The sequence below is a fragment of the Uranotaenia lowii genome, chromosome 3 (assembly GCF_029784155.1).
Source record: "Uranotaenia lowii strain MFRU-FL chromosome 3, ASM2978415v1, whole genome shotgun sequence".
NCBI lineage: Eukaryota > Metazoa > Arthropoda > Insecta > Diptera > Culicidae > Uranotaenia > Uranotaenia lowii.
The window spans coordinates 314,861,007-314,888,579 of NC_073693.1; the positions used below are offsets into that span (position 1 = coordinate 314,861,007).

Consider the following 27,573-nt stretch of genomic DNA (forward strand, 5'->3'; position numbering starts at 1 on the left):
ATCTGAATCCATTTTTTAATCTGACTTGTGAATCACAATATCACGGGGTTTCGTTTATTTATTCTGATTCTGAGTTAGACATATTAAAATACCGTAGATTTTTACAGTTTGTTTGAAAAAAGTAGTGAAAAACAAATTAAAAATTCAGGTACGAGCTTAACTTACTACATCAAAACAAGAAATAAAAAACTGATAATGATTCTTGTGCCACAAGAAATACAATAGACACGAACAGTACACACTCCGTAAGTCAAACACTTTTTTCAAATGTTAATCAGAAAATAATTTTGAAATACAATAAAAAATAAAAAATTTCCCTGATGATCGTCAAGATCATGGCCGAAACGTAGGACATTAAGTAAATGTACTGTTTTCTTTAAATTATAATTTGACTGAGAAGCCGAAACGTCCATAAAAAGACTACATTCACCAGTCACAAATCAACCATCTAACTGAAAATTTTATCCTCAAATTGAAAATGTATATAACATTTAAAAAAATCATGAATGAAATTTGAAATGAAATGCAAAAAAATTCATTTGAAATTGAGTATTCCGAACTGAATTTCGATCAACAAGCGAGCGTGGCAGTTGAAGACTAAAACCCTCTATAAATAAACGTTTAACAACATCAACAAGTAAGAAAAATTTGACAATCTGTGACAGAATTCTGTATTTGGAATTGGTTTTTAAAATTTTGGCCTCAACTCTGAATCAATATTGCTACTCTTAAATACCCTTATGCAATCATCAAAATTTGATTAGGATTTTAAAACTTTGAGTGCAGAATAGAATACTTAACTTGCTTTTTCTGTACTCTCACGGGGGTGGGGAGAGGGGGGGGTTTATACTTCAAACCCCCCATCCATCCGTTCTAACGGCCAAGTTTTCAGGCTTTTAAAGGTGAACTTATTGAGACACAATAAGTCCACTTGAGACACACTCGATATGTCCACTTCCGATCTCAACTACATTTTTAAAGTTTATTAGGAAAAAAAGGAATATCTTCGGTAATTTGTAAAATCTTTTTACGCTCAGTGAAAAGTTATATGGAATTTTTTTCGTTGCCGGAGAGGGGGAATATTGGAATTTCGGCTGAAGTTCGATTTGAAAAATAGTTGTGTGAAAATCCTGAAGTCATTTGCAAAACGGGGGTATGGCTAGAAGGGTAATAAAGTTGAAAAACTTTAATGAAAATTAATTTCCGATGTGCCATTAGAACAACTCCAAGCATGATTTCAACAGACTTACGTCTCTAAGTTTGAAGAGTGACGCGTACGCAAACTGGTTGCCTGGGCAGCATGTGACAAAGTCAAAGAAAATAAGGGCTTGCTAAGATGATTTTTTTGTTGAAGTTCCTGAGATTCAAGCTATTACTAGTGGATATGAAATTTAAAAAAATTATAGCTTAGCTTGATTGGCTACCCACATCCACCTTAAATTGTCAAATCCAAAATGCTTTTCAACTATAAAAATATTTGAATGAAAAAAAAAAACAGTTTGATATTTTAAACTTTGTATTTTTAGTTGAGTTAAGTATTGCAAGGAATGCTTAGTGGGACAGTTCTAAAAACAAAAAATTATAGCATTTTGAACTCAACGATCGCTGGTGTGGCTTTGTAGAACGAATTCCACATCGCCAATGGTAGCCACTCCGTGATTGACCGAGGCCATCAATTTTGCACAAGAGTCAAAAGAATGACGCTTGGGACTAGCAACTCATTCTCAATGCACAAACTGATGCTCTCTCTTTAAACGTCAATAACGGCGCCGGCCACGTCCTAGTAGTCAATAGATAGGTAGGAAAAATAGAGAAAAGGATGGAAGCTTTAGGACCGAGGTCACCTCTGCATCTTAGCAAAAAAAGGTTTGTTTGGGAGAGTGGGTTCAGGGATATCATCGGGATACACTTTTGACAAGGATATGAAATTAAATAAAATTATAGGAGATAAAGCCACAAGTTGGCAGAAAGTGTACCAGGCTTAGAAAAAAATGGAAAATTGGTAGACAATTCAGAAAGTTATTTTGTTATTGAGTTAGTTGGCAAGAAAGTAACCATGTCAAAGTTTTTCCACTTTTATGTCATCAAAATAAATATTTAAAAGCTTATTCTTTTATACTTCTTTATTTCAGCAAATTGTCTTAGATATAATAATCTTATATCGGCTCTTACAACAGATTTTTCCCTAGCGCTTTTCTGTTCGAAGATTTATCTTTGTTCTTCTTATATTTATAATAGTTTAAGATTACCCATTCTTGTTTTTGCTTGACATTTTTTTAGCAAATAAGATTTTGGTTTTGTTTGTTTCATTCTGCTTATACCCACCATGTGTGTGTGTGACAATTTTGTTTTTCTCATCTTTTTTTTTTTAATGTTTGTCTTATCTTGAGTGTGATTTGTTTTTCTTTTACTTATTTTGTTCTTATATCCATAATTAGTGCATCGGATAAGGAATGTTGAGTTCATTTTACTTTTTTATCTGTTTCTTAAGTTTGTCTTATCAAAAAATATACATCGACATTTGGATGTTGCTAAGATGAGTTTTCTTCTTTCCTTTCTTTTTCGGATTTGCATCGTTTTTTTTTTTCAAATGCTGATACTAATCGCGCTTTGTAAATACCACAGATTTGAAATTCAGGATTTAGAGTGGGCCAAATGATAAACAGTTTTGCTGATAGTGTTTGTTTTTTTTTGTTTTTTGAGCAAAATTTAAAAATAAATTTTTGATTGTTTTTACACAGTAGGAAATGTACATTATTTTATTGTTTTTTTCAAAGACTGCCTTTATTTATATCAACCTAAATGACAAGATTCTGTAACGGATAAAAATGTTGAGTTCTAGCAGAATTTTCTCTTAAAAGTCAGCGTGTGCAAATTTTGCATTATGGGTTCTGATTTGTGAGTGAAATATTACACAGTTTTTGCAAAGAATTCATATATTTTTTGTGTTTTCTGAAGTAAATTTTTATCATTATGAATACAGCTTTTCGCAAGATTTTCGTTTGTGTATGTGGGTGGTTGCATTCTATTTACAAAAGTGCGTCTAAGATGTATGTTTTTTTTTCTTCGTATTTTAGTCTTTACTGTTTGTGTACTTTTACTCTAGAATTTATCATTTTATAAGGTCATAAAAAGAGTTCAATTTTTATAAAGATTTTTACCGTTTCTCTACATCTTTAAACTGAACAATTTTACTGCTCATTTCTGTTCCATGAATTTAAAACAGATTTTGGTTTCTGCAATGTTCTTCCATTGGTTTGCAATAGCTCACATCCACTTATAAATACACTAAGTTTTATTTTTATATTAGACTATTTCTGTGTGTATGTGGTTCATGAAAATTTGATCCTAGCTGAAATGATTTGGTTTACCGGGTTTTGTAGATTGTTTGATATCAGAGAAAAATATTTTTTTCTTTAATGTTTTTGCTATTTTCGGACCTATCTTTCCTTTCAGGTGTTGTTTTGGATGTCTCTGATAGAAAGTGTTAAATAAAAATTCAATTTGTTCAACTGGTAACTTTCTCTCTTTCCTCTAAATTTCCCTAACAACACATAATATCGTTACGGTACATTTTTTTTTCATTATCTTTTTGTTTGTCGAGAAAATTAGCTAATCCCAATGGTTGTCACTCTACGCTTACATTGCTATCTTTGCACAGTCACATGATTTGATTCGGAAAAATCATTGTAAATAATCGGCAATAAAATAACTTTCCATATTTTTCAGGACACTGCTGCTGCTGTACCGGAAGAAGCAGACCGCGTTAAGTGGGGATAACAATATTTAACTCACATTTCATAACACGTTTGATTTTTGTTCTAGGGTTAGGATTCGTCTAATAGACTAACAGTTTGTAGAGGTTCTTTCTCAAATTACCGCTTCCTTTCCTTCTGTTACCATATTTGCTTCTGAAATCCGGACGAACACTTGATGATGTTTACTTTTTGTTTTACTAATAGCGAGGATTTACACGAGCAAAAACTCAAAGTCAGCCTTAAATTATTGCAAAAGCGGGTGGCGTTTTTATGTGATAATCAAAAATCTATTCCTGAAAATTGTTTAAAATTTCTTTCACACGGTGAATAAGCAATAAACTCTCACCTTTCAAGTCTTGTTCGATATTTCCGAACCTTTTAGAAAAGAAATTACTTACCTTCATCATCCAGATTGGATTTAATTAAAAAATATGGATTTTGAATTTTAAGTTTCAAGCTTGGAATTTTGTTTTGAAATAATTGATTTGTTAAAGCACGAATAATTGATTACCAAGTTTTTAATTTTCCAATTTTTTTTTAACAAGCTCACCCTTTTCTAAAATATTCTATTGAAATCTCATCAACTTTTACATAAAAAAAGCAATTTATTGAATCAAAGCAATCGAAAGATTCCTTCCAATTCAACCACGGCATACGAAAATCTAAGATTTCGGTATTTCGATAGAAACTTACAATCTTTTCCAACAGTTAGTCGCTTTAAAATCCAACATAGCGCCTGGAATCGATTGCATTACTACTGAGAAACTCAAAGTCTTTGGGATATTGCCACATTTAATCAAAGCTTTTTGAGGTTTCTTCACGTTGACATGTTTACTTTCTGTGAGCTAGTTTGCTTTCACGATTTTCGTTGAATCTCGTCCCGAAATATGTCCTGGTGCCATCCGAACCAACGTTTATTAGTTCGCGGAGTCGTGAAAAGTGAAGGATCTCCCGGAAAACGATCTTCCGTCCCGAAAACACCCGCTTTAGTTTTCGTGTACTGACACCTGTGTTTATTACGGATTGTTTTTGTTTTGGTTGTGTGCTTTGCGTGCACTGAACCTCGAAAATACCCAAACTTGAGAACTTTCCCCGCCAACCCGAATGAAACTCCCTCCCTACTGGTTTGGCTATTGGTGGCATAGCACAAAGTTAAGCTCTTAAAGGAGAACTCATCCCCCAAAATCTGATACCACAATAAAATGGAAATCAAAATAAAAAAAAATATCGCCAGGTACAGGAATCACCCCCATACCTGCAATGGCTTTGCGATTACCATCTCAGGATGCTAACCGCTCGACCACCGAAGAGTTGTTGAGAGAGGCAGCTACATCATCGTATATGCGAGACTTTCTGCGAATGAAGCGGGAATAAAAGTTATCCCCCAAAAAAAACAGTTCTTCGCTTTGAACTTACCCCCCAAACCTAAATCTGCCAGGATGGAGGTAACAGAATCAGATGCGCTTACAACAAAAACCCCCCAAAAAAACAGTTCTTCGCTTGAAGGACAAGTTTGGCTTATTGGCAAGCTGTGATTTTTTCACAAACTTAAGTTGTCAATCTTGAACTTAGGTTTGGCGGGTGGCAGTTCTCAAGTTTGGGTATTTTCGATTTTCAGTGTGGTTCTCAGAAGCGGTGAACATTGGACCAGGTTAATCTATGCGATTTCGTTATTTATTACAAATCAACGGAACCCGTATTGGATCAAATGAAACAGTACTAAGTCTAAGTACAGGGTTCTTAAAACACATAGAACTTTACTACGGAAAACATCCTTTGAAAAGTCGAAGTCGTAGTGCTCAGAAAAATGGTTGAATGTTTTCATAACACCGATGATAGCGCTATTAGCTCCATAATTGTTCAATCAAATGGGAACATACAATCGAAGATTTTTGTTTCTAAGTCCACGGGGTCACACACTTAGAGGAATGGCTCCTAGAAGCGTGGGGCTTCAATTCGCGATGTCAAGAGATTGGCGACGAAGGAAGCTCGTGCTGCGTTTCTGCGAGCTTGAGTCTATGAGACGACATCGATGTTCGTAGCTTGGCAAGTTAAACGGGTCTTGCCAAGCAGGTGTCTAAGGGCGAATCGCAAGAAGCGCCGCTAAATAGTCTCGATCCGTTTGGCCCCATTCTGGTAGTAGGGACACCAAACAGCTGATGCATATTCAAGGATAGAGCGAACGCTACTGCAATACAAATTTTTCAGGCAATACACATCCTTGAAGTCCTTGGGCACTCGAAATAAGAATCAAAGACTTCTCGAGGCTCTGCCGACAACGTAGTTTGTGTGTGTCCTGAATTCCAGCTTCCAGACTTGATCATTGATGTGTTCTACGCGTGCAAATGGCTCATCTCCGAGGATGTTCTCAGCGGAAAATGGCTGCCGCCTTCTTGAAAAGCTGATGACTGCACATTGACTGCGATTGAAAGGCAGGCAGTTAATATCACAACAGTTTGCGAATAGGTTAAAATGATTTCGTAGGAAATCAATATCATCCTGGCCGTTGATGTTGTAAAATAGTTGTGGGTCGTCAGCACAGCATAGCTTTGGGCCGTCGAAGAGTGAGAGCGCATCGTTGAAGTTGATTAAGAAGCTTTTCGGTCCTAAATGGCTTCCCTGAGGCACACTTGAAGAAGCAGAGAATTGTCAGGAGAAAGAGTCCCCCGTCTTGACTGCACTATCTAAATGTTCAGGGGATGTCGACGCTGTCTTATAGATAGACGAGAATAAGGCAACATCTTCTGCGTAGCGGAAGTCAGGGGTGCGCCGCGAACGTGTGTAGGATACCCCAACGTCGGGGGGTATCCGAGTAGTGCCGCTTTCTAAGAGGGAAACTGCGGGGATAAGACTTTACCTTCTTCGTAGCGAATCTTGAGGGAAGAGGGTTAACCACTGTCGGGGGATACCCACTGGTAGAGAGGCTCTCGATGCCGGGCGAGCCTCTCAAGTCGGTGTAGGATGTCGTCACCGTCGGGAAACATCCGAGTCGTAGCGTTCCAAGTCCCGAATGTGTGCCGTGAGGCGCGAGTCCAGGATAAGCTGCTCTCGATCTGGCACACAACGGGCAAGAAAATTCGCGGGCCAAAAATCCTAGGGTTGCCAGCCAAGGGGGATAAAGAAGACCGGACAACGGTCGGAGTAGACTGATCCCATCGACGGGGGGCTGTCGAGTAGAGTGCGTCCGACCCCATGGTTTGAAGCTACAAAGATAAGGCAACATCTTCTGCGTAGTGGATGCCGTGGGTGCGCCGCGCTCGTGCGTAGGATGCTCCACCTTCGGGGAGTATCCGAGTAGAGCGGTTCTCAACGACAGAAGCTGCGGGGATAAGACTTGACCTTCTTCGCAGTGGAAATCGTTGGGAAAGGGTTATTCCACGTTCGGGGAATACCCACGGGTAGAGTGGCTCTCGACGACGGGTGAGCCATTCGAGTCGGAGTAGGATGAAGTCTTCGTCGGGAATCATCCGAGTCGTTGCGCTAAGTCCCGCGCGTGTGCCGTGACAGGCGCGAGTCTAGGACAAGCTGCACAACGGGCAAGGTGGCAAACTTCGAACCCTGAAGATAAGAGGTCGGGCCTCGAGTCGTTAGAGGACAGGTCAGGTCTCAAACCTTCAGGCGGAGAGGTATGTGTGGTCAACCCCGAGTCTTTATGATAAGGGGTCGGGTCTCGAGTCTTAAGAGGAGGGATCAGGCCTCTAATCAACAAGAGGGGAGGTACAAGTGGTAGCCTGGGGTCATTACGAGGAGAGGTCAGATTTCAAGTCATTAGAGGGTAGATCGGGCCTTGAATCGTGCAGAGAAGAGGTAAACCTCAAGTCGATGCGAGGAGGGGTCGGATCTCAAGTCGTTAGAGGAGAGTTCAGGCATCGAGTCGTAAGGATGAGAGGTTTTGCTGAAAGTGGTCTCGTTAATGAGTATTGCCTTGGAGCGCATTAGCGCGAATAGACCTCCCACTATTGAAGCATAGTGTACTAAATAGTTCGAGGTGGGAACCAGATCTGCGGCCCCAGGTGGAGTTTAGGGAGTAGGGGGTATACACGGAGTATATCATGAGTCTTCCCATTGTACCCAAGGACCCAGAGTAGCAAACGGGGGGTAAACCGGGATTTACCACCTGTGGTTACCAACTAAAAAAAAAGACGAGAATTTTTTCGGCAAAGAGATCACAGACTCCACGATCAGAGATCGCCGAATTGTCATCCAGAAACATTTGGGTTGGCAGGCCAGGTTCATTCCGTTGACTTTTAACATGTTTCCAAAATGATTTTGGTCTGGACTTAAGATCAGGCTGAACTCGATCCAGAAAGTTTTGGTAACAACGTTTGCTGACTTTTTTAAATTTAGTCTACGATAATTGTGCTTCGTGTAGGAGGATCTTGATTTGTTATTATTTCTAAGGGCACATCTCTTTGCCGTCTTTAGTCGTCGTAGTTCACTCGGGATCCAAGGAGTACGTATATTTTTTTCAGTAGTGTGTTTTGGTACGTGATAATCGATGAAGGAATTCAAGATGAGCGAGCAGGTTTTGGTCGCAGCGTTGAGATCAGATAAGTCAAGCTCAGATTCCCAGTCGATGGGAACCAGGGTGCGAGAAATCTCGTCAAAGTCGGCGTTCTTGAAGTCAGGATAACTAATGCTAATTTTGCGGCCGGAGCAAGTCTATTGACATCGAGAGAGACCAATAAAGCAGGATGATGGTGTACCGCTTTAACGTACGGAGCAGGAGTCCAAACAACGGACGGTAAACGAGACCCATCGCTGGCAAAGCAGAGCTCCAACATACGACCGTTTTCGTTTGTCACGCTGCTGTTAATCTGCCCCAAAGTAGCTGTACTCAGGGAGTCTTGTATGACATTCGATGCGATCGAAAAAGTTGACCGTACTGGATCCGGGTAGAGGAAGTTACCATGGTTGGAGCATCACTTCAAACCGGGCAAAATGAAGTCACAGATCACTAGAATGTCATCTTCGGGTGCACAGAGAGAACAAACTTTACATAAGCAGTGCGAAAAAGACTCAACTAGGGCAACATCTCTCGTGTGGTCAGGAGGCAGATACAGTACGTACGTACAGTACGTTTACGGTCACCAAGATCAATGTGGATCAACACAAGTTCCAGATCACTCCAGGAACTGTCTTCGCAACGCTGTAAGATTTGACTAAACGGCAATCAACACTCTGCCACCGGTGGTCTTTTATCTTTTACGTGAACTGAGATCGCAACGAAACACGCAACGAAATAGTGAGGTCAAAATATCTGGCTCGAAAAAGTACGGTTGTTCGTTGAACGTGGATACAGTACTAGAAAAACTTAATATTTGTGTGGAACCTATTGAAATTTGTTCGATTGACATAATGGCCAACATTAAGGGTAAAAAGCACTGTGGAGAGTGCCAATTTATGATCAATGACTTAGATCCACTAGGTTGTAGATTATAATGGTCCATTAGTAATGGAATTTCTTAAACATAAGCCAGCAGTGTTGTGAATTTAACATCCGGCTCAACAGGGAGCTGTTTACACAGAGTAAGCTTATGTTTATCTGTACTCCCTGTCGGAGTTTTAACGGCCGAAGTATTTGCTGCTGACGACTTGATCGACCGCACCGGTCCAAAAACCGATTACTCTGTTTGGACAAGCACACACAACGCTCTTAGAGGTTTGAAGGTTGATGTCACATGGTTCTCATTCCAACTGACAACGACGATGAGACCCCACCTCTCTGCAAATTTATTTCTTGACGGTTTTTCTGCTGTTGGAGGATCATCTAACAGGGTACCTCCACTGGGGCGCACCGAACTTGGCACTTTGGAGGCCTCAAAGCCTCTCGACTCAGTCACGCTGTTTCCTGCCAGCGTCAACAGTCGTCCCGGCCCTTCGTTCGTCTGTGGCGAAGGGGTCCTCCAACCTAGTCATCAAGATAAATATTCATTTTCCCCCAGAACATTCTCGTTGTGTGATGAATTTTCACCTAACTGCAGATCCTACGAAGACTACCAACACATCTCGTCTACAAGTGAAGTACCTAAACCGCTTCTCGGATTTTGACTCCAGAAAGCATCTATCTGAGCCCTTGGGTGACCCTGGAGCCCTTCGTCATCAGTCCTGGTCCTGAGTTCGTTGGAGGCGATGGGGTTCTTCAGATCATATCTACAGGCAAGTACCCTGTTACGGCGAGAACATCTTCTTCGCGTAGTCAATTTCCGCTTTTCGACAGATGCATCCAGCTAAACACTCCTGATCTCGCAAATCCAGTGTTTTTATTGGGCCTTAAGTACCGGGACGTAACGCATTAGGAACTAGGGAGCCCTGCCAGGGTCAATAATCATCCCGGCCTTGAGCTCGTCTGTGGCGAAGGGGTTCTCCAGCTTGCACTATCAGGCAAGTATGATATCTTAGACAGTGCTTCTCCGCGTGATGGAATCTGCCTTCTCAGCGATCTTCGTTTCGGTAATGCATCTGAAACGGCCCACTCCAACAGCATTTTCTACCAGAACTTCGGTGGTGTAAATTTCTGCCTGCTCGATTACCTGCGCGCTACTTCTTCCTCTATGGATTTCTGACCGTACCCTCTCCAGATTATGCAGTGTGTCGCTGTGATCGTAGCTCCCTCAAATGCAAAAAAAATCTGCTGGTGGTGGAGTGTTACTTGCCATTAGATCCGTACTCCCAGCGTTGCTTATCGAAGACGTTTCCTGGGACGATCTGAAGTTTCTTTGGACCCGCTTTGATCTCGGTAATCGAAAACTCAATCTATGCGTAGTTTATTTGCCTCCGGATCGTTCTGGGGGGAGTTCCAGGTGGAGTCCTTTTTTCTGAGACTCCTTATGTTCCTGTTATCCCAAGGTGTCTTCATAGAAAAGACTCAATGTCGTGCATGGGGACCGAAATATACTTCCACCGTATTAACTGTGAGTAGGTGCGATATGGAAGATGAAGTTAATCCTAAAGTTAAGTCGCTGAGTATGTTCTGTCCCTGAGCAGCGTTTCTTGTGAACGTGTCGACCCTATCATGTTTCTGATAGAGGCGGATACGGTTTTCTCAATAACCTGGTCTTTCGCCAAAGCTTTAAAACAGTTCAACAAAACGACAGTGTTCCGTCTCACGTCATATCCTGATGAACATATTTCTCCAATTCACTCGGTTCATGGCAACCGTCCTCCGATTTCTCGGGCATCCCACATTCGCCAGATCACGCTCCACTTTGTCTAACCACCTCGCTTGTTGCGCCCCTACTCGTCACATTCCTACCGGATTGGCAACGAACACCTGTTTTGGAGGACCTTCCGGCATTACTGTAACATGTCCTGCCTAGCGTATCCGTCCAGCCTTCACCACCTCCTGGATACTGGGTTCGCCGTAGAGTCGCACGAGCTCGTGATTCATCATTCGCCTCTACAGTCCGTTCTCCTGCACGTCGTCAAAGATGGTTCATAACACTCGTCGCTCGAATACTCCGAGAGTGCGCAGGTCCTCCTCGACCAATATCCACGTTTCGTGCCCGTAGAGGAGAATCGGTTTAATGAGCGTTGTGTACAGGTTTCATTTTGTGCGGGGACTAAGTTTTCTAGACCGCAGTTGCTTGTGGAGTCTATAGTAGGCATGACTTCCGCTGATAATTCGCCTCCGGATCTCACGACTGATGACATTGTCTGCGGTCACCAGTGAGCCGACATGGAAAAAGTCTTCGACTATCTCCAGCTCGTCGCCGTCGATCGTGACCTTGTTATTACTGGACAAGCTGGTTCGGTTAATCTTCAATCCAATCATTCCTGCTTCGCGTTTCAGTTTGCGGTATATCTCTTCTACCGCTGCAGATGATCTGCCGACCATATCAATTTCGTCGGCAGAGCAGAGAAGTTGACTGGATCTGTTGAAAATCGTGCCCCGCATTTCGCCCACCACTCGTCGAATAACATCTGCTTGCGCCACGTTGAATATCATGTAGGGTGGACTATCACTTTGTCGAAGCCCTCTGCGTGATTCGGATGAACTCGACAATTCACCCGAAATCCGCACACAGCACTGCGTTCCATCCATCGTCGCCTCGATAAGTCTGATCAGCTTCCCGGAAAATCCGTTCTCGTTCAAGGTTTTCCATAACTCGTTTCGGTTGATCGTGTCGTATGAGGCTTTGAAGTCGATGATTAGATGGTGCGTAGGGACTTGATATTCACGGCATTTTTGGAGGATTTGCCGAAGTATGAAGATCTGGTCCGGCGTGAATCGTCTCTCCATGAAGCCACCCTGATGACTTCCCACGAATCTGTTTGCTTGTGGCGCTAGGCAGCCGAGTAGGATTCGTGACAACACTTTGTAAGCGGCATCGAGGACAGTGATCGCTCGGTAGTTCTCACAGTCCAATTTGTCGCCCTTCTTGTAGATGGGGCATATTACCCCATCCTTCCACTCATCCGGTAGCTGTTCTGTGTCCCAGATCCGCACCATCAACCGGTTTAGGCACCGCTTGTTCGGGCACATTTTGATAAGTTGAGCTGCGATGCCTTCTTCATCGTTGGGAATGGATCCTCTTCGTGGTTGGCTACGCCGGCGATGTAGCTTCCCCCACTGTTTTGGTCTTCTGCATGTACGCCGTTCAGCTGTTCATTGAAGGGCTGCTTCCACCTTTTTAAAACCTCACGATTGTCCGTCAGGATGCCTCCGTCCTTGTCCCGGCACATTTCGGCTCTCGGCACGAAGCCTTAGCGGGATGCGTTAAGTTTCTGATAGAACTTTCGTGTTTCTTGAGCACCATGCAGCTACTCCAGCTCCTCGAGCTCCTCCTCCTCCAGGCGGCGCTTTTTCTCTTGGAAAATTCGGACTCGCTGCCTCTTCCGCTATTGGTGATTTTCCACATTTCGACGGGTGCCTCTTTGCACTACTGCCGCCCGCGCGGCGTTTTCTTCGTCCATCACCCTCCTACACTCCTCGTCGAACCAGTCGTTCCGTCGTGTTCGTTGCACATGCCCGATGACGTTCTCCGCAGCGCTGTTGATGGTTATCTTGATGATATCCCAATAGTCCTCGAGAGGGGCTTCGTCTAGCTCGCCCTCTAACGGGAGCGCTGATTCGGGCGATTGCGCGTAGTCTGCTGCGACCTCAGGTTGCTTCAGTCGTGCGATATTTTACCGAGGCGGGCGTCGACTTCGTAAGTTGTTCACTACGGAGAGTTTTGGGCGCATCTTCACTTCAGAGGCACCCAAATTGTAGAAAATTGTTTGTCTGAATACTTTGAAAGTCTCAGAGCTACTCCAAATAAGGTTTTGTTGAGGAGAAGAAAATAGCCGACTCAGCCATGAAAAAATTACCAAACAGATTAACCAACTCCACATGTTAGGAATTCGGTAAAATAACAACCGAACTCGGTAATTTCCGTTTACTGTGTACATTTTTAACATTACCATTCAAATCTTTTTTTTAAGTTTTCAAGTCATAAATCTGAGACTCAACAATTCCTTTGAAAAAATTCAATTTGATCTCAATTGAATTCGCTTCAACTAAATTGTTTCGATATCTGTAATCAACAATCAACAACTGCACTTCAACCCGACATCCGATGAATACCAATCAGAGCTCAAAAGCTCTAGCAATAATGAATTGGTTGCCCGGCTCAAATGTTTTCGCGCCGCCGCCGCCGCCTGTTGATCGGTGGGTGTCTCACTCGATTATTGAAAATTTCCATAAATTCATAGTCCATTTATAATTGGTTTGCACTTTCGCCGAAATTGGACACGTCTAATTACAGTTCCATAAATGGCCATTCGATTTAATCGATGCACACACGCAGCGCAGCGACCGCCACGCCGTGGCGTACTGAATGAATGTGGGAGGTTTATTTATGAACGGCACGAGATGCACTCTTGAAAGTTATGTGCCGATATGGGTCGGTCAGTCAGAAGGCAGTTGATGGGTCGCCCATTTTCCGGTTGTGATAATGTGGTGTCCGGATTGTCGTCGTAAATGCAAACCAATCACGGAGACCGCACACATCCCTTAACGGTTGGAAATTGATCTGATTTAGTGTTTTTTTTTACTTTCGAATTTTTTCCGATATGAAAGACACACCCTTTTGGAGTTGGTAAAGGTTATTGCATCATTTCACGAAACATTAAATTAATCATCGAAAATGAATAAATACCGCAAATTGAGGAACCCACTCTTTTCGGTGAGGGAAACGATTTTCACGCACCAGTTCGGCAATTTCGATTTAATTAAAAAATAAGTGATGCTTATCAACGGAAAACGCCACCCGCTTCACACATACTCGTACGCGCACAAATATATCGAATGTATAATACATGCATTTAAGTTTTTCTTGTTTTAATTTAATTTACCACGTTCGCTTTCGCCCCCGGGTTGTTTGTATTAAATCAATATTTTTCCCATCACCATCATATCAAAAATAGTCTTTTTGGTTGCTTAACGTTTTCTTTCCCACCATTTAGTAGCGTTTCAAATTTTCTCCTGCTTTATCTCATTCTGTCCCTTCAGGTTGGAATTTATTTTCCCTTCAACTCTATTGGCTACAAACTGAATACATCTCACACTAAGGTGTGTCAACTTTACACTGTTTTCGAATTTCAAAACGCTTGCTTGAAGCATAGAAAGTTTTCTGTTTGGAAAAAAATGTTTAATTTTTTTTATCTGAAAAATAAATGTAGAATTTTGTTCGGAGGAAATTGATTTTCAGTTTTTTTTTACAATGCGGTCTTTTCATGCTGAAATTGCAATTTATCAAGCTAATTGGAAAACTCTCTGACTACAACTTTTCTCCAAACCGCAAAGCAATTGGAATTTAAAAAAAAACTGTTGCGACGAAAACAGAGAAGATTTTATCCATCGAAAGAATCTAGCAACACTGTCAAAAAACTAGTACAATGCCAGAAGTGCCAGGTGTTCGGATAAATCAGGATTTGTCCTGATTTTCGAAATGCCATCCTGATTTTTAAAATCGGCCTGATTAGTCCTGATTTTTAGAAAAAGGTTTTTCAATGTACTGAATTGTCCTGATTCTCAAAAAATATCTTAACTGTAATCGAATTTACAGTTAAATTAACAGGATATCGAACGAATCTATAACAGAATAGTTAAACAGATAATATTGTTCGGTTCAGATGATATTGAAATGGTGATGCCGGCAACACAAGATTCTGCTCGCCTCAGTACATAAATTAAGGCGTTTCAGTATCAGTATTTCGCCTTTATGCATGCAATTTAAACAGAGCTTGTGGTGTCCTGAAAACCCTGTTGTTTTCCTCATGCTGTCCCGATTTTTGACAAAACGACATGGCATCCCGGCACAATGGTATCATTTTTCTGACGATAATGTTATTGACTTTAGAGCAGAGGCGCCAGGTGTCCCCTGATGAATCAGAATTTGTCCTGATTTTTGAAAGACCGTCTTGATTTTTAAAATTGTCCTGATTTGTCCTGATTGCTTGAAAAAACTTTTTCAATATACTAAATTGTCCTTATTTTCAAAAAATATCCTAAATGCTATTAAATTTATAGTTAATTTATCAGGGTATCGCACTATTCTGTAAAACAATAGTTAAACCGATATTAATCTTCGGTTCAGATTATATTGAAATGGTGATTTTTTAGTACCAGTATTTCGCCTTTATGTATGCAATTTAAGCAGAATTTGTGCTTCTCATATTGTCCTGATTTTTGACAAAACGACTTGGAATCTCTGCTTTAGAGGCTTGATATGTTAAAACACACTGATTTTTTTTTATGTCTTTTGCATACGATTTCATATGGTAAATAAAAATTTTCAGTCACGAGATGCATTGGATTTGGAAAAAATAACTTAAAAAACTGTTTTTAACCAGTGCTTCAGGAGCAGAGGTGCCAAGCGTTCTGGTTTTCAAGGATTTGTCCTGATTTCGAGAGACCGCCCTGATTTTTAAAAATGGTTTTCAAAATGACCTGAATTGCACTGGTTCTCAAAAAAGGATCAAAACTACCAAATTCGTAGATGATTGATCAGAACATCGAATAAATTTGTTATAAAATAAACGGAGTATCAGATTAAAAGTGCAGACCAGTCAAAGAGCTGCTCAATTCTGTTACATAAAATAAAGCGTTTACAGTAAACAGTGAATTTGCCTTTATTTATGCAATTTAAGCAGATTATTTCCATCATTCAAAAAGTGTCTTTAGAAATTCTGATTTTTTTCTTCTCGGTGTCCTGATTTTTGACAAGTCCACCTGGCACCCCTAATCTGGAGACCCCACTCTAGAGGCGCCATGTGCCCTGATAAATCAAGATTTGACCTTTTTTTCGAAAGACTGTCGTGAATTTTTATATTGTCCTTATTTGTCCTGATTTTTTTTTTTAAAAAAAGCTCTTTAAATGAAGTGAATTGAACACATTTTCAAAAAATATCTAAACTAAGATTGCCAGATTGCCCGGTTTCATCCGGTTTTGCCCGGATATTTAATATAAAATTTTGGAAAATTTCTGTTCGGCCCGGTTTTCCGGATTTCATTGAAAATCTTGCTCGGAATTATTCTCATTCTAATTGTCGAATTAAACGTAAAAAAAAAACAAATTGTTTTGAATTTTTCTTTATTTATGCGGCCAAAACGAAACCTTTTGAACAAGTTTCAAAAAAATAGTCATGAAAGGTGTTTGAGAGCCTAAAAATAAAACCTGCTGATAAATTTTGAAAAACATATTTTTTCCCCCTTTTTTCCTTAATTTTTGATGAGTATTTCCTATGTGTTGACCAAATTTGTCCGGATGTTGCCAGGATTTTAGTCGACAATTTTGAAATCAAATGCCCGGATTTTTCTAGGTTTTTTGATAAAATAGCCAGGATTGTCTGGCCAGGATACGTTCTTCAAAAAATTTTGGAATCTTGATCTAGACTGTAATTTTATATGTAATAAAATTATCGGAATATCGAAGAAATCTGTACTAAAATAGTTAAACCGCTAAAAATGTTCAGTTCAGACGATATCGAGATGATGTTTTTCCTTATAAACTGCAGGCCGATTCAGGCGAGGCGAGCAGAATCTAGCGCCTCAGTGCAAAAATTAATACGTCTTGAGTATCTGTTTTTCACCTTTATTAATGCAATTTAAGCACGATTTGAGTTGCCCTGAAAATCCTGATTTTTTCATCATGCTGCTCTTGACAAATCAACCTGGCATCGCTGCTCTACACAATGATAGATAAACATACTTTTTCTAAAAATTGAAAATTTAACGAAAACCAGTTTGTCTGAACATCTTTATACTCTAAAGTAAGCAATTTTTATAAAAAACATTTTTAAAATATTTTTGATCAGTTTTCGGATTTTTAACAGTGTTGCTAGATTATTTTATAAGAAGAAACGTTCTTGTTTGGGAAGTTGAAACTTTTTTCATTCTAATCTAATCACTTCGCGATCTTGAGCGGAGTTAAAGCCAGGGTACTTTTTTTATAGACTGCAAGTATCGAAAATGAATTTTGATAGCTTGGAAAGAAAATATTGAGAAAAAAACCAAAGAAAATAATATTTTAAATTTTAGCACAAAATTTTTACACGAAAAATTAGAAAAAAAAATCACACGTTGATTTTTGCCTAATACGATTATTTCATATTACAAGTAGTCGTTTTGGAATTCGAAAACAGTGTGTATTCGACACATCCTACTCTCTCACGACTGAAATAAAACTCACAAAAATAAACCGCAAAAATGCACTTTAAATTTCGCAAGGCGTCAAAATCAATCAACCGATTGGGACGCGCCGGGTTATTTTGCAATTAACCCAAACATACGCAAGTATGTGTATGTGTGCCGCTTTTATCTACCTGCCTGTCTGTGTATGTCTGTCTGTGTGTGCGCGTCTGTGCCATTTTTAAGAGGTTCGTGTGAATGATTTAATCGAATCCGGAACAAACAGACTACGGAATGAGGGGACACACCAAATGCAATTAAAGCTTAATCAACACGGGTTTCGGACAGCCTGGGATTTCGAATGTTCTCTTTTCGCGCTCACATCGCTCTCTCTCGCTCTTTCATTTGTTTGCCTTTGACCCAGCAAGCAGCAAGCAACCCGCAGTGCCGTTTGGATTTGTGTGATTTTTTTTTTCAACATCATTTTACTACCGGTGGCAATGTTTTTTTTTTGAATTTTTTCCCTCCTTTTATAGTTTTATTCATACCCGGGTCAGTCCCCCCACCTGTCCAGTTGTTTATATCACCGGATTCAATCACCTTCAAAAGGTGCGCCTCAGGATCGATAGGGTTACCAGGAGGGATACCACCGACAGGGTGACGCTCCAGTGGTGCTGCCGGGCCAGGGTGGGGCCAGAGTTGGAATTACCACCCCGGTGGGTCACGCTCAGGTCCCGGATTTCGGTATCTAGAGGAGGAAGATAAAGGATAGAAAAAGAGTTTTTGAATAAGGATATTTAAAAGTACTACTTTTTTTTGACTACTTTTCGTGCTATACTTCGGGAGGCTCCAGACATACCCCTGTTAAACAGCTAATAACTATTTTGTCTTATAAGATACGAAGTTGCAGTCTTCGACAAAATTGTTCAACGAAAAATTTCCTTTCAAAAGTTTATAAATTGGCACAAAAAGCATCAGCCGGCTCGGCTCCAGAGAAGAAACAAAATTATGTTGATTTTAAGTACAAAATATTCTATTTTCCCATACAAACCTAAAAGTTCAAATTTACTCATGAAAACGTTAATTAAAAATTCAGCAAAAAATCAGGGATGAGTATTGAACCAAATTGAAGCTTTTAGACCCCAGGGTTTGAGAAATTCAAAAATGACCCCAAATCGACTTAGTTTACTGCGACAATCAATTGTGGTAGAAAGCGTGTAATTTTTATAATTTTCCAGATAAATAATAAAAAATTACTCATTTAAATCTTACTGTTGACTTACGAAGCCGTATACCACATCTTTAGTTTAGTCAAAAAAATCAAAGATAAAAAATATTCTTATTCTTGGTTCAAGAAGATTTTTTTCTTTTTACAGTAATGCTAGAAGAAAACTTTTTACATTATTTAATATTTGACTCCTGAAATGAATCAAAAGACAAATATAAAAAGCATTATGTCACCGTTAAACTTTGAAATATGTTTAAGCCTTACTTTTCAAGATGGTGATAAGAAAATTTGATTTGTAGTCGTTGTTGTGAATAACGGAATACATTTAAGGGAAAATTTTTTGAGTTTCTGATGTTTTAATAAATTTTGGAATTATTTTCAAATCCGCTTTTCAAAATTCATTAAAAAACTTTCACAAATCCTTTCAGTTTTGAATTAGTTAATTAGCCTTTTTAAATTTTTTCAAGTTTCAATGTTATTCGAAAACAGTGATTTTTATTTTCATTTGGTCCTAGAAAGAAGTTACTTGTCTATTAGTTCTGGCCTCTAATAATTATTAAAACATCCAAATTTATAATACGATTTAACAGTTCGTTTTTTCAGTTTTCTTCTTAATAATATTTTTGTTATAACATCTTCATATATTAATTACTAGCAGACCCGGTAAACTTCGTCTTACCATGTTCAATTTGGCGTCCATTTTCTATTTTTCCTAGTTTTCTTTACATTTCCCTTCTTTCCCTTTACTCGAATCGTCCCGCTCAGTTCTATCAAAATTAAACCAAAGAATTTAAACTCAACGGGTCTTTTAAAATCCAATTTTTGTAACTTGTTCAATAAATAACTGTATGTTGATAATATGTGCGTTTCATTTGCTGTATTCCATTCAGTAAATTTATCCGTTTTGTTCGAGTTCATTTATAGGAATAGAATTTGAATATCAGGACAATTTTCGGAGTATTTGACGAATATTTTGCCTAACGCAGTGCTTTCAGCTCCCAATTAGCTGGATGGTGTTTTTTTAGAGCTGAAGAAATTAAAACATAAGAAAAGATTATTTACTAACCATTTTCAAACAGATTTTTATTCACCATCTACATCCTTCGAAGCAGTTTGAATTCAAATTTATATTTTCATCAAAATCATGTTCATTATCGCATTCGCATTCATGTTCGCATTGAATTTGGCGATTTTGTATACTGCAAATTCCTTTTTTTTATTTGTTCAAGCAAAGAATGCAAATTAATTCCTTCGATCTTTAACTTAATGAATAAAAAATAACGATTGGTTTTTAAAAGAGGAAAAAATGTGTTTAGATATGTTCACCCATTATTTTAAAGTTTCTAATTGAAGCATTGGGATGTTCTGATTTCAAAATTCCATGAACATTGTTGGTGGTGATCTGCGATTTCATTCATTTTTACTGTAAATATTCATTTTCAAAAATGAAACACCGGGGCAAATGCAAACAAATATCACCAACGTTAAACTTTCATATTCTCTGAAAAAAATAATATTTTCAAAAAAATATTAGTTTTGTTGACCAAAAGAAATATTCAAGTATGCATTTGTCCCATTTATTGAGGCAAGTGAAATCACATAGTTCTTTTTCAGATGCGTCAGTGGAAAGACTTTAAAATGAATTCAAAACTTGTGCTTGTTTGTCTGTTTTATCAACTTTCATGGATATATCCTAAGTTTTTCTCCGGAATAAATTAATGCTTGGTACTTAAATTTCACTGAATGTTGTTCAACCAAAAGACCTTGATTTACAAAGACCTTTATAATAATTTCGAATATCCGCTTCATATTCAACACTCAGGATATCCTTTCTGGCCATTTTTGAGATAAAATTCTTATATGGTAGATGTTTTATTGCTAAATGGCGCTTTTTCACTTATTCCACCTAAGAAATTACAGGACATAGAATTATTTTTAACACTTTCAGGTCATATTTAAAGTTCATCATAAAAATCTGCTGCTACTGGAATATCAATCACAAAAAAAAAAATTTCCAACAAAAAGTGAATCAAAAGTCTCTTCTATGTAGCCAAAATATGTAAAAAAAAACACACTTTTCATGTTGAGTTCGTACTTGCACAAACAGTAAACGTGTAAACAGTTTTTTGGTGAATGATTTAAAAAAAAAGAGTTGAGTTCATTTAATCAGATTGTATTTTTGGGCCAAACAATTGTTAGATGAAGAAATATTGCATACATTTTTTTTGTAAAAATTGAATGTTTGCACTTGTTCTAGTCTACTTTCATAATTGAAAATTCTTCCAGAAAATGCATATCCTCAATTTGAGTTATAAAAAATTGAATATTTTATTGATAGCTTCAACTTACGTTTGCGAAAACTCAAAAAGTTCATTCGGCCTTTAAGAACTTCAATCTTATCTAATCTATTTCAAAGGACAGACTCTTGTTCAGTTAATGTGTCTAGCGTTTTAGGCGTATTGGATTATACGAAATTGATTGTATAGCTTCAAAATTTCTTTTTATCAAACGTCCACAAAATGTTATAAGATTATTTCATATGCATCATTACCAAATTCATATTTTTTGGAAAACAATCTACTACTTAAATTAACACTGATTAAAAATGGTTTTAATACTTAAAATCGTTTATATGGTTTTGATTCGATCAATAAAATATCAATCCGTGTCACATCTAGGCGTCATTTATTACCATGTGCTGTGCACAAATAAGCAAGGAAAAAAACACGTCTAGGTTGCATATCGGCCCCACGTGCATAAGAGATATAGGTACTTGGTTAAGAAACAGGCGCCTAATTTTTAAATTTTTCCAACGATCAATGAAAAGTATGCTTTGGTTACTATTATCTTCCAACGACTTTTGCTCGCGACGCCTCGCCCATGGAGACGAAAAACAAACCCCTCAAAGAAAAGAAAATTTCTAAAAATGAATGCCTGACTTTTCAATTTCAGATTTTGACAAAACACAATTTATTTGTTTTATTTGATCGGCAAAATGTCACATCGAGGCGTCATTCATAACCATGTGCTGTACAAATGAGCTGGGAATCAATAAGAAAAAAAATCACATCAAGGCTTCATATCGCCACCCCTTGCATTGAAAATATGCTTGGTTGAGAAATACGCGCCAAAATATTCTCACTGATCAGTTTGCTATGCCATGGTTACATGGTTGGCTCGCGATGCCTCGACCATGGAGACGAAAAACAAACCGCTCGCCCGGCGCCCAAAGAAAAGAAAATCTCGAGAAAATGGATGTCATGACTTTAATTTCATTCGAAAAACTACAAATTTAATTATAATGGACAATTGAAGCGACTTTCTGTTATTTTTATTCGATATAAACCGATTCGCATGCCTACAGAATATTCTAAAAATAATTTAATTTGAATCGTTTCGGTCGTTTCGGAGGAGTAGTACTACAAACACCGTTACAAGAGAATTTTATATAATAGATATAAGTATCTAATCAGGCCTAAAATTTATCAGCTGTTGAAAAGGCTTACATTATTTGGCATTAAAAATAAAAAAACAATTAATTCAACTCACATCACTGCTGGTGCCTAGGGAGGTATTGAATGACTACTTTATAAGCAATATTTTGCTAGATATAAATAGTGATGTAAATTGTATTGATTGTCTTCAATGCAAAAAGACAGATCTCTAATTAACAGCTTATAACTTTTTTGCTTCATTAGATACGAAAATACAGTAATTGACATTGCTGTTCAAAGTAAGAATTCATTTGAAGAATTATTAATTTTCACAAAAAACGTTATTAGACTGGGTTCTTTGGAAGAAATAAAAAGGATGTTTGTTTTACACAACAGAACATAAAATTTATCCAAAAAAATCTAGAAAGCAAAATTTACTCATGTTAACGTCACTCAAAAGATTTGAAAAAATCATATATAAGTTTGGATCTCAAAAAAGTTTTGAAGAGCTCAGGGTTTGAGAAATTGATAAAGACCCAAAATCGACTTAGTCTAACACTTCAGTCATCTATATATATAAAAAGTAATTTCCGTTTGTTCGTTTGTATGTTTGTCTTCAATAGGCTCAGCTGCCTTAAGAGCTAAAGAGCTGAAATTTGGCATGGGTGCTCATTAGGACCAGGAATGATGAAAAATGTTTTTAGATTTTCGGATGACCCCTTTTGAAGGGGGTCGTCCATACAACAACGGTTTTATTCCCCCGAACCAAAAGTCATGGCACCCATTTTGTGAACCGACTTTCGTTTCCGTTCCTTTAGTTGGCGGGATTATTTTCACCATCACCATGGGCAGGCTATTAGAAACGACCATCCAGAGTTCACATGTACTGGATAGCAAATCAAAGCTTGCTGAGCATTTATAATTTGAAAGTGAAAATTTTGGCGGGTGTTTTTTGTACCTTCTACTGTTCAAAGCACATGCTACCGGTACGAGATATTTGGATAGAATTTTAAGCCTACATTTTGATTGAAAAATACAACTAGCCTGTTACGAGTGTTAAGAACCATCTTTGGCGGCGTACAGGAGAACGGAGTGTGGAGGCGAAGGATGAACCACGAGCTCGCGCGACTCTACGGCGCACCCAGTATCCAGAAGGTGGTGAAAGCTGGCCGGATACGCTGGGCGGGACATGTTGCGAGAATGCCGGACGACTGTCCTGCAAAACAGGTGTTCGCTACGAATCCGGTTGGAACAAGACGAGCGGGGGCGCAACGAGCGAGGTGGTTAGACCAAGTGGAGCGTGATCTGGCGAACGTGGGGTGCCCGAGAAATTGGAGAACGGTTGCCATGGACCGAGTGAATTTTAGGAATTATGTTCGTCAAGTTATGTCGTAAGACGGAATACTATGTAAATAAATAAAAATAAGCCTGTTAGGAATATACTGACTAGAATAGTAGTGGCTTTCAAAGTGCTCTTTACCGCAGCTGGGGGGCTTTGAGGGTCAACAATTTTTATATTTTTGCAATTCCTCATAGAGAAAGAAAAATTTATTAGATTCAGAGTTTATGCAGTTGAAAACATGCAAATCATCCATATTGAAAAGTGGGATAATCTTCAACAGATAAGGGATGGAAAAGATAAAAAAAGCAGTTAAATCTTTTGAAGATAAAACTATTTGGCCAAATCTATTCAAGCTTCCTAAGAAATGATGTTTGTCAATATTAAGTTTTCAATATCTTAGTCATCTTGCCGTTTTTATACATCGGATTGGGTTGAAAATTGGCACATAGAGTTATTTGGGACAAACAATTGAATTCACTTATCCAAATTAAAGTCAGGGGTCGGCCTAAGGGGTCATCCATATTAACTATTCACTGTTTTTGCGATATTGTCGTTATTATACATCTATTTAAAGGAAATTGGTACACTAGAGTTTTGAGGGACGATCAATAGATTTTAGGTATTGAATTCAGCGTAAGGGGCCGGCAATAGGGTCGTCCATATTAACCTTACAATATTTTTGAAATATCGTCGGATTGGGATGAAAATTTGCACACGGTAGTTTTCAGAGACGGACAATCGACTTCAGATATCAAAGATTGTATGAGAGGCCACCAAAAGGAGTTAAACTTTTTGGCAATAATTGCGTTGTTATGCGACGATCGACTCGATATTTTTACATTGGGTTTGTTTTGGCACGGGCAATCAATTCCTGAATTCAAATGGAGTAGCAGACGACAGAAGAGGTGTTCGTTCAATATTTTTGCAATTACAACTTAACAATTAATTCGGAATTGCATCTGGAAAATATTTGGCTATTGACTTTCATACAAACTGTTCATAACATATTCAAGTTGAAAGCGAAACGGAGTTCGTATGGGGACAGCTAGTAACTTTTAAAAAATGATGAAGAAATTTGTTTTTAAACCACTCCATGTCTTTTAAGCGTTAGACGATGAGTTGTTATTTAGAAAAGTTGGTTTTTTTACAATGTATGTTGCCCTCGAAGCCCTCATTTTTTCCGCCGTTATGTGTTGTAAGCCTGCTTGGTTCAATAATTCTACTGAGTCAAAGCAATCGAAAGATTCCCTTTAATTCAACCACGGTATAAGAAAAGTTCGAATACTGGTTTTTCGATAGCAACTTACTATCTTGAATTGAATCAAAAACGCTCACTGACGCTTGCTATCGAAATACCGGTATCTGAACTTTTCTTATACCGTGGTTGAATTAAAGGGAATAAATCGATAGCTTTGACTTTTTTTTTCCTACAGATGGTAATTTTTTTTTATTTTTTCGAGTTCTTATTACATCATTAAGCTATTGAAAAAGATTGCCAAAGTCGCAGAAAATCAAGAATGTAATGTGTTTCGGAAACTGTGGGGTAAAACTATAAATAAGAAAGTGAAATGCGTATTTAATCTAGTTTGTTTGTTTTCGGTTTAGAATGGAGAAGTATATTTTGATACAGATCCGTACAAATAATCTGTGCGAATTATTATTATAAGAATGAAATTTTCAAATCGATTTTTTTTTCGGTAAGTCAGTTATAAACTATTTTAAATAATGTTTCTTATTCTAAACCAAAACATTTCTGAAAAATAAATTTAAAGCAGTCGAATTTCAAAATTTAAAATCAATATTTTCGGAACAACAGAAAATGAACACGAATTAAGTTTTCGAACAATATCACAATTTGAAGCCTCGGAAATAGAATACATAAAATATAACAATTGATTTAAAAAGAAATTGAACACGAATTTAAAATTAAATTTCAGATCAAATCAGTAATGAGCCATGATAAAAAGTTGCTACCCAAAATGAAAATATATAATTACACTAGTTTACAAAATTTAAAAAAAATCGTGAACTTGATTAACTGATTAACTTGATTAATTAAATCCGAAAATGAAATTCAAGGAAATCTCAGTAGAACCGTTTTTGAGTTATGCTCCAAATTTGAAATTTCGGAAAAATTTAAAAAGTTCTTGTACTTAGATTAAAATATTTCGGAAGACACAACAGTAATTTGAAATTCCTCTTTTGAATGATGAAGGTGAATAAATTTTCTATCGATCATCTGAACACTGTTTTTGCGTTTGACCAACAGCATTGTTGACATTAATGACTTAATAAGAGAAAAAATTATAAAAAACGTATTTTTTTAGAGAAAATTTTGTTTCAACGATAGTTTTAGACTCAATAGTAGCATTCAAAAAATCTGATTTTCTTTTGCCCTTAAATGTCAGTTCAAAACAAATATTTCAAGTGGTTGTTTATCAAAATCGGCTGAAAATTGAAAAAGTTATGGCTACTTTACTTTACCGCAGTACACTTATAATAGTATACTCTATATATATAATAGTCTCTAATATCAACAATGCTGTTGGTCAAACGTAAAAACAGTGTTCAGATGATCGATAGAAAATTTATTCACCTTCAATATGCAAAAGAGGGATTTCAAATTACTGTTATGCCGTCCGAGATATTTTAATCTTAGTACAAGAACTTTTTTTAATTTTTCTGAAATTTCATATTTGGAGCATAACTCAAAACGGTTCTACTGATATTTTTTGAATTTCATTTTCGGATTTAGCGCCCGATTTCACATTAGAAATGACCTTCAGTTTACTAAGTTCAAAAGTGCTGTTAACTAGTGTTATTTATGTTTAATTGTTTTGATTGAATTTTCTTTTCATCATTTTCTATGCAAAGGTTGATTAAAAAAATTTCATTGTAATACCTAATATGAATTAGGCTGGAGCAAATTCCATATCCTTCTTTTGTCACTCGGACTTGGAACATCGCGAGGGGGGCGGACAATAAAAAATAATGCGAAAAACATATAAATTGGAATAAATTGCACGGAAGCGGTATGCAACGAAATTGCAAACTATTTTGTTGCACAAAACCCATAAATCAAGTAATTTTTTATCGAATAATTCAACGAAATCAAGAAAACAAAAGGTGAAATAACTCCCATCTTCTTAAATTTGTTTTTTAGTCCTGTAATCTTTTAGATATTGGAATTTTTTTATTGGAATTAACATAAATTACATCAAACTTTAATTATTTCCCCCTTCGAGTTTTGGGAAGTTTCGAAGAGGGGGTGGGGGGGGGGGGGGTGGGGGGAGGGGTAACAAAAAAAGAAATTGATATTTGTTCCAGCCTTATTGAAAAAATACTATGAATCACGATTTGAAATGTGAGTTCTCGGTTAGGAAAAATGGTTGCCTTGTTTTTTGGTAAAAAAATAATGTTAATTATTTAATAATTATTTTTTAATATACATTTTCTTCTTGTTATCAAAATATAAAGCTTTAAAAGCTCATTTTCATAGTTCATAGTAGTATTTTTTTATACCTATTTATAATACAACATGTTCAAATAATCATAAAACGATTATATTGAATATATAATAACAAAAATTTAGAAAAATGAATAAGGAATTCCAAGTGTTGTCGTAAATATTGAAAGTACATATGAAATACTTATGAAGTTAAAAAAAATCATGATCGGTTAAAAAAGAAAATTTGAAATAATAAAAAAGAAAATAAACGTTCATAGATTTTCAGGCGCAATTTTCATAGTTCAAAATATCAAGCTTTTAATATTTGTTTGCTTTCAATTGTGAAATTGGGCTTGAAAAATATTAAAGGTACATACATTGTTTCTCTTATTGAAAATTTAGATTTATAGATTATGTTTTCCATGAAATTTGGATCTGAAGAACAAAAACATATTTGATTTAAAAAAAATTCAAAATCCAAGAAGTAGGAATAAGAAAAATAAATCAATTTATTTCAACATCAATACTCATAATGACGATAAAGCTGATGAGCTTTTAATGGCTCTCGGAAGAAAGGAGAGAAAAGTGATGATTTGTAATGAAATTCCAAGCGCCAGTATGACAGTTGTCAAAATTTACATATTTTCTATCAATAACAAGAACACTTCACATTGAACACCATCTTTACAATTCAGCGCATTTTTTTTTAATAAGGCTGGAACAAATACCAATTTCTACTTTTGTCACC

At 37.5% G+C, this 27,573-nt stretch overlaps 1 protein-coding gene across 1 annotated transcript in view; it reads right to left on the bottom strand.

Moving 5' to 3' along the window:
• Positions 1-2,680: 2,680 nt before the first annotated feature.
• LOC129758490 (limbic system-associated membrane protein-like) overlaps positions 2,681-27,573 on the bottom strand; it is a 147,962-nt gene continuing 123,069 nt past the window's right edge. Inside the window, exon 9 of the mRNA XM_055755993.1 lies at positions 2,681-18,121. Coding sequence (XP_055611968.1) covers positions 17,976-18,121 — 146 coding nt within the window. The 3' untranslated portion in view covers positions 2,681-17,975. The remainder of the gene's footprint in view (positions 18,122-27,573) is intronic.